Source organism: Malaya genurostris, chromosome 1 (assembly GCF_030247185.1).
Source record: "Malaya genurostris strain Urasoe2022 chromosome 1, Malgen_1.1, whole genome shotgun sequence".
In the NCBI taxonomy this organism is placed as follows: Eukaryota; Metazoa; Arthropoda; class Insecta; order Diptera; family Culicidae; genus Malaya; species Malaya genurostris.
Genome location: NC_080570.1, coordinates 79,812,339 through 79,820,023, shown reverse-complemented (window position 1 = coordinate 79,820,023; position 7,685 = coordinate 79,812,339). Strand labels below are relative to the sequence as shown.

The window sequence follows — 7,685 nt, the reverse complement described above, 5'->3', positions numbered from 1 at the left end:
AGAAGAAGACGAATTGACAATTCAGTCCGCATCTTCTCACTCAATTCCGAATGATTTCCGAATCAACCGGTTGTAGGCGAACCGGTTCATTCGGAATCGGTTGTTGCACTGGAGTTGGAATTGATTCGGAATCCATTATGATTTCCACATGAAATTCCGAATGAAAATTTCTCGCCGATTCGGAATCCATTCGGATCTGATAATGTGGGCAAGTGCGAATGTGTTGGTGCACGGAAAATAAAAACTACCTATTATTTGACTTCTTTTTACTCAATTTTGAGTACTTCCTTTCATTCGCTCCTTCAATTGTTGTCAAAATATAAAGAGCAAAACCACCCAACAGCGAGAGTTTCGTTCAATAAGCTAAAATTAAGTAAACCGTATTAACTTGAATTTGAGTCTATATGACCACAGATAACAGATATACAGGCTCGAACAAAATTTTTCAAAATCCTGTGTAAATTTAAAATTTGCTATACGTTGGAAACACTATTGCCACCTACTCGACTGTTCGCCGCGATCTTTCAAAACGTTCCACTACGTTCCGGAACGATAACAAAATCCTCCTGCCTGTTGTAGAATTATTCCAACTACAACAATTTTAACACTTATCGCACGATTTCCCTAAGTGTTAAAGACAATTTTATTTCCATGTCGCATAAATCACACGAGAATTCGATCGGAATAAAACAAAAATAAACTTGTCATTTTAATCAACAGCAAAACAAAAATCTAGCGAGAAGTGAATGTTGCACCCAAAGTTGTGTCTCATGTGTAAGCGGCACCCAAATAGTGGTGGCACCTCGTGTCGATCGTGGTGACATCTGCAAGTGTTCGCCATGCTGATTGAGCAAATTTTACACACAGTTCATATGTGAGCCTGTATATCTGTTATCTGTGATATGACTCAACTATAGAGTAGATATAACTCATCTTTGAGTATTTTTTTGCACGTGTCTTATGAAAACTACCTAGAGCCACTTTACCTAAAATTAGGTTATTGAACGAAACCCCCAAATTGGGTGGAATGTACTTAAAATTAGGTTGATTTACGGTTCCGTGTGTGGCTATTCTCAGCAGTTGAAAGGTTAATGCTACACGCTTAAAAATAATTACTCAAAAATGAGTAAGATCTCACTCATCTACATAAAAAGTGGAACAACTCTAATTTAGAGTAACTACGAAGTTACTCAAATTTGAGTTCTTCCACTGGAAACGATATTTGGGTAAAATCTACTCATTTACTGAGTAATACTTTATTCGTACATGTACAAAAATAGAGTAACTATCACTCAAATTTTGTGTGAAATTTTGTTTCACATATACCAAATTTGCAAAAAAATTGCTCCTTTTCTGAGTGTATTGTATTAAAATGTTAAATAATTGAACTCAATACTATATCAAGTGGTGGTCGCTTGGAGTAGTGTGTTATGCTCGTTTCGTTTCCATTCTAAAGCACAACACGAAGCTGATCATTCCGGTTTTTGCAGACACAACACCGTTTGTGTTGATCGACTCATCCTCGAAATACGCGTCTCACTAACAAAAAATACAACCTGTTGCTACAAATGGTTATTACAACTTTTAGACTTATCGCGAATGCGAATAGTAACTATAAAACGAGATTTTGCGTTAAACTCAAATTTAGAGTAGGAGTTACTCAATATCATTGATGATAACTACTCAATTTTTGACGTTTCCATGTATCATTTGAAAATGAGTAACTAGTACTCAAACTTTGAGTAACTTTTTCTAAGCGTGTAGTGTGAGTATGTCGAAATAACCCAGTGAATTTTGTCGAGCCGCATCGTGCCAATTATAGAAGACATATATGCAAAAAATTAATTGCAATGCCAAGAGAACAGTTGAGAAAGACATAAAATCGTTCATGAAACTCTATATCACGTAATGGAACTGTCTTCTACTTGGTTCATGAGTTCATAGCTTACGAAATTCTTTATGCATTTTTCGCAGTGTATGATTATGAGTCAGAAATGTTTTACTTCGGTTTAAAATTGAACCCACAACAAACTTTGACTTCGGCTCGCACACATTCCTATTTCGTATATGAATAGATCTGCGCACTCTGCATCGGTGTGAGTAACAGAGACGTCAAATTGCTCAATTAAATTATATGATCCATATTGATATATAATATATCTCCGCTAATTTTTCAAAAGGGCGTATAAGCAAGTGACCGTTTCTCTTTGATCACTCTCTCTATCAATTATTGTGATGTGATTAAAAATATTTTCTTTGATATCACTATTCTGTTTGAAAGTCGAAAGTTTCGGGTATCATTTAATGCAAAGAGTTGAGTGATAAACGTGGAAACCGCTTGGTAATTAATAGAAGAGAAAGTAAACAAAGAGAAACTGTCACTTGCTTATACGCCCTTTTTAAAAATTAACCGAGATATTTGATGCTATTTACACCACCCATCTGACACCGGCATGTGAGCACCAGCCATTTGAAAGTATACCGATTACGTTGAGCCCCTCGCGTTTCGAGCCCCAAACACTGCGATGTTTTGATACTCATCGCGACTCTCAAATTGTAAAAATTATCTCCACTTGATGTCCCAAAACACTGTCTGCTGTATTTTAGGTAAACCGACAAGTTATGGGGAGAGAGTCGACAAAAAATTCACTAATTTTCGTGCACTAAACAAGGTAAACGCGTATAACAAATGTATTACTGTTTGTTTGTTTACGTTGCAATCAGCTGATTTTGAAGTTTCGATTTTGATCTCTTCAAGATGGCGTCGTGACAGGGACCTGATTTACACACATTCGTATGTTAGGTAGAAATTGCGCTTTCCGAAAATACGGATAATTATTTATTGATACTGATAAATACCGATTTACGGTGTTGTTTAGAAACGACGAATTGTGGTTATAGGATCTGTTTTTTTTTGTTCACTAATATAAATCCCGATATCCATTTTCTGGTATGAATGTTGTGTAGAATCAAATACAGATAAGAAACAGATTTTTGCACCTAATTAAAATTTTTGGTAAAATAACCTGGCAACTCTGATTTCGATAATCATTAATCAATACAGAATGACAGGCGAAATTATCATATAGTGTAAAGTGTTGCATAAACTACAAATGGAACTATTTGCGGTATAGTATTTTCGAGTCTAGTCAATACGGGTACCGGCGTTTAAAGAAATAATTTCAATAAGTAGTCAATTGCAAACAGCGACATGGTAGTCGGTGCTTTTCCTGCCGCCAAACTTGGCGTTCTTGCTATGAAACAAATATCAAAACCTATTGCTACTTTACTCAAGGAACGAGCCAAAAACAGTCCATTTTTTCGAAAGTATGTTTGCATGCCTCCGGCTCAATTTTACAACTGGATGGAGGTCAAAACCAAAATGTGGGCCATGAATTTAGGCAAACCCACCAATGTGCCAGTTCTGAATGAAGCAATGGCCATTGAATTAGGAGCAAATCTTTTGGGAGAAATAGTGATTTTTACCATTGGGGCCGGATTACTTCTACTAGAATATCAAAGGTGACTAGCACGTTTATAACGGTTGTTAAAAAAAAAAAACAAATAGATTAGCAAAGTTTCAATCAGGTGTATATTTCAGACAAGTACGCAAAGAAGCCAACAAAGAAGAAATTGTTATTCAAGAGAAGCTAGAATTACAAGCTACGATCAACGAGTTAATATTTCAGGTACAACGACAAGATACGCAGATAAGAGAAATGGCAAGAGTAGTGGCAGATCTAGGTTCGTTAAAAACGATAGTAAAAATCTAATTTACAATATAATCCACTTTATAGAATCCAAATCATCATGGAAGCCCAAAATTCTTTCCGATTTCACCAGCAAAAAGAATAGCACAGAGCAACCCCTGTACATCCGGGAGGAGCCAATATCTATCGCAAACCACAATAAATATCCTGTCAAGGGTAACATAGGGCTGGTTATGAAAGCTTTAAATTTAATTGAAAACGAAGTTTTTTATAGAGTGAACGATTCGATTGAAGAGAAAGCAGAAACAGGTCGACGAGCAGGTATCGTCACTAAATCGCTGGCTTATCTTTTGAAAGAGACTACCTACAGTAGATAGATTTCGCTTAGTTGCAGTAAGTGAACAGTAATAGTTGTAAATAGAAAGCAAATCTGTATAATCTTGCTGCAACTTGAAAACTTTAATTATTTTGTCAAAGAAAAGAAATCTATTGTCTCTTATTTGTTTAATGCCACTCGCAACGGACATTGAAATGCTACTGCTGATTATACCATTTATAAAATTATTTGTGACCGAATTCATTTGAAGGCAGAATTCAATACAATAAATAGACTTATGCTGTTATGAGGTCTTAAAAGGGTTATGGCGAACCAGTGGCGTCTCGTCCTTATGTGCATCTCGTGCACTGCACAACTGTTAAATTGAAAAAAATATCTGCATCCCCATCCGCGTTCTATTATATTTTCGGTTGTCTAAAATCAGGTCGGATTGTACCGAATAGGAAATAATTAGCGATTTTGTCCACAGCGCAATATGCGCAAATTCACTCTAAGCAGAAACAGACCCTGTCAGCTTGGATCGATATCAATCTTCAGTTCAGCAACACCATCGCACGGCATCACATTCAACATATCATGTCAATTCGACAGTCCCATGATAAAAGGGTCTAACTGCAAATGGCAGTTTCTCTTTGTTTATTTTTTTCACGATTTTATGCACTAATTTTATATTTGACGCCTTACTCTCCGGACAACTTTCAAGGTAAAACCACAAGCTTTCGATTTACATTGGAAATTTTCGAGAAGTTGTTGCAATGACTCCGTACTTTTCAAAAGAGAAAATAAACAAAGAGAGGCTCTCATTCGCAGTTAGGACCTTTTGTCGTGGAACTATCGAATTGTATGGACGCGCATTGCTGCTATTTTGACGGACACGAATTTGACATTTCTCTCCCCTACTTCTATGTACGAGATTCGATGTGGACTCGCCTGAGGACACCATGCTTACTAAAAAGGATGTTGCCAATGATTTGTTCGTGAAATGTGAGAGCTTATCATCTTATCATCATATCTTGTTAATATGCTCTAAGCTACTTGCGCTTGCTGTCAATGACAGCCAAACGATCTTTTCACACTAAGACGTTGAACTGTAAATTCATCGATCTATCAAATATTGATCAGAATATATACGATAATTTCTTAATTGGAATTGACAATAAATACAAAATGTTCATTGGTGTATTGCTCTATACCGCCGAGAAACGGCCCACCCGCTGGCTGAGCAACCAGTCCGAGACAAGAACCTTTTCAGGAGAATACGTACTAAACAACTACCGCAGCGCCACCTACTCGTTAAAAATAAAAGCTGGGAACTCCCCCACCAGAAAAAAAGGATGAGCAATACGTTTGACAATTTCGAAAGTAGGAAAAAATTAATAATTGTAAGCGTGTTCATATATGTTAATTTCTGCAATATGTGAAACATATATCGATTTGTTATAGAATTGTGCTATATAAAATATTACTGTTTGGAAAAATCACTTTCAGCCTAAATTATTCACGACTAACCAATCAATTGTCCGCCAAAGGTGTCAATTGTTCACTCGCTATTTCCAAATTATATCAAGGATTATGACACTAGTAGTAAGCATGAAAACTTCATACGCAATTCAACAAGATTTGAAAGAAAACAGATCGAAAGCATGTATTCCGGATTAAGAATATTCAAATACTTGAAATATGTGAAAACATTCTGACCAAATCAAAGCATTGCGATATGGGTCAGACGAAAGATATTTTATAATCAAACAAAACATTGAAAACTTATCAAAATTTATTTTTTTAAATTAAAAAAAACTCTTGGCGATATGATTTTCTCGTTCAGCATACTTTGAACTACATTCTGGCCAAATTTGAGTATTGAGAAATGGGTCCGACGGCAGATATTTGGTAATCAATACGAAATCAGTAATTCATTAAGGAAAACTTGAAATCTTTGATCGAAATTTATTTTCTAAAACTAAAAAACGCTCTCTAGGCGATATGATTTTCTCGTTCAGCATACTTTGAACTACATTCTGGCCGAATTTAAGTATTGGAAAATGGGTCTTATGGCAGATATTCGTGGCAGGTTCTCCTAGGTCCGATCTGAACCTCCATCTATATACAATTTATAAACTACGCATATATAGAGCAAACTTAACGGTAAATAGTCACAAGTATTTATAGAGACAAAATACTTTGTTTTGATTTCATAATTGATTTACCCTCATGGTCTAATTAGAAGAAGGCGGTGGTGCTGAACGAGCGGGTCAAGCTAGTCTCCGAAACGCTGATCATCAAAGATGCCGTGGTGGACGATTCCGGAAAGTATCTGTGTGTCGTTAATAATTCGATCGGCGGAGAAAGCGTGAAAACTGTGCTAACGGTAACGGCTCCCCTAGCGGCGAAAATTGAACCGCACCGCATGTTTCGTGTAGTTACTCATAGATTTTTGCCTTTCTCTATAGAAAGATATTAGAATTGCTGGAAAAACCGACTTTCGAACGGAGCCTCGGAGACCCATAGTGTTATAAACCATTCGACTCAGTTCGACGAGATCGGAAAATGTCTGTGTGTGTTTGTGTATGTGTGTGTGTGTAAGTGTGTGCACTTATCGAAGATATTTTTACCGCTCAATTTTCTCAGAGATGGTTGAACCGATTTTCACAAACTTAGGCTCGTTTGAAAGCTACTGTCGGGCCATTGATCAAGATCTAAGATCAAATGGCTGTGACTTTTGGTTTCGGAGATATGATGGTATAAATGACGTAACCGACAAAACGTGTTGTTTTTTTGCCGCGCAAGTTTCTCGGAGATGGCTGAACCGATTTTAACAAACTTAGGCTCGTTTGAAAGCTACTATCGGAGTATTGATCAAGTTCGAAGACCAAATGGCTGTAACCTTTGGTTCCGGAGATATAATGGTATAAGTGACGTAACCGACAAACCACGTTGATTTTTACCGCTTTCATATATATATATATATATATATATATATATATATATATATATATATATATATATATATATATATATATATATATATATATATATATATATGTAGCATCATCTGAACGCTGTCTATCACCGCGCGCCAACGCTACAAGCAACAAGCACGCGGTAGTTTTTATTGTCAGAGAGACAATCCGCAATCGCTTCACAAAACGTACTTCTTTTGCTTTTGTGTCTCTACGATTGTTTCTGCTGATCTCTGCAGAAAAGTTTAGCTCACGCAAAACGAACTATATTGAATTTAAACAATAACCCTTTATAACAGTATTCTTATAGTTTCTAAGCGCCACATGATAAGGCACCTCCTGAAGTTGTATAAATACCCCCAGTTGTTAAGAATAAATTTTAGTCTTAAACCAAACCTGAAGATAACTCATTTCTGCCGTAAACCGGCCAAAGTGGTTACCCCGACGTGATCGTTAGAAAAAAGTTTTTAGAAGTTTCGTATTCTGCTGAACGCGTTCGAAGTAAAAACGGTCGTTGAAGCTGTAGTGAAATGCCTGATTCTGATAAGGACGAATCGAAACCCGCTGGTGGCATGCAGCTGGAATCAATTAGTTCACCACGTCTCCCCCCGACGAATATGAGCGAATCTAATATTGAATCATACTTTATGTCGCTGGAGTTCTGGTTCGCTGCAACTG

At 36.7% G+C, this 7,685-nt stretch overlaps 1 protein-coding gene across 3 annotated transcripts; it reads left to right on the top strand.

Annotated features, from left to right (window-relative positions):
* The first annotated feature begins 3,048 nt into the window (after nucleotides 1-3,048).
* Nucleotides 3,049-4,167, top strand: LOC131440584 (putative OPA3-like protein CG13603). Of its 3 annotated transcripts, none has more exons than XM_058611987.1 (4): nucleotides 3,049-3,522; nucleotides 3,602-3,744; nucleotides 3,798-3,926; nucleotides 3,975-4,167. In XM_058611987.1, the coding sequence occupies exons 1-4, from the start codon at nucleotides 3,212-3,214 to the stop codon at nucleotides 4,085-4,087; spliced, it is 696 nt and encodes a 231-aa protein (XP_058467970.1). In that variant the 5' UTR covers nucleotides 3,049-3,211; the 3' UTR covers nucleotides 4,088-4,167. The 3 variants fall into 3 exon arrangements, with proteins under 3 accessions (XP_058467970.1, XP_058467969.1, XP_058467971.1); XM_058611988.1 differs by having other exon boundaries at nucleotides 3,050-3,522; nucleotides 3,985-4,167; XM_058611986.1 differs by having other exon boundaries at nucleotides 3,798-4,167.
* Nucleotides 4,168-7,685: the final 3,518 nt, after the last annotated feature.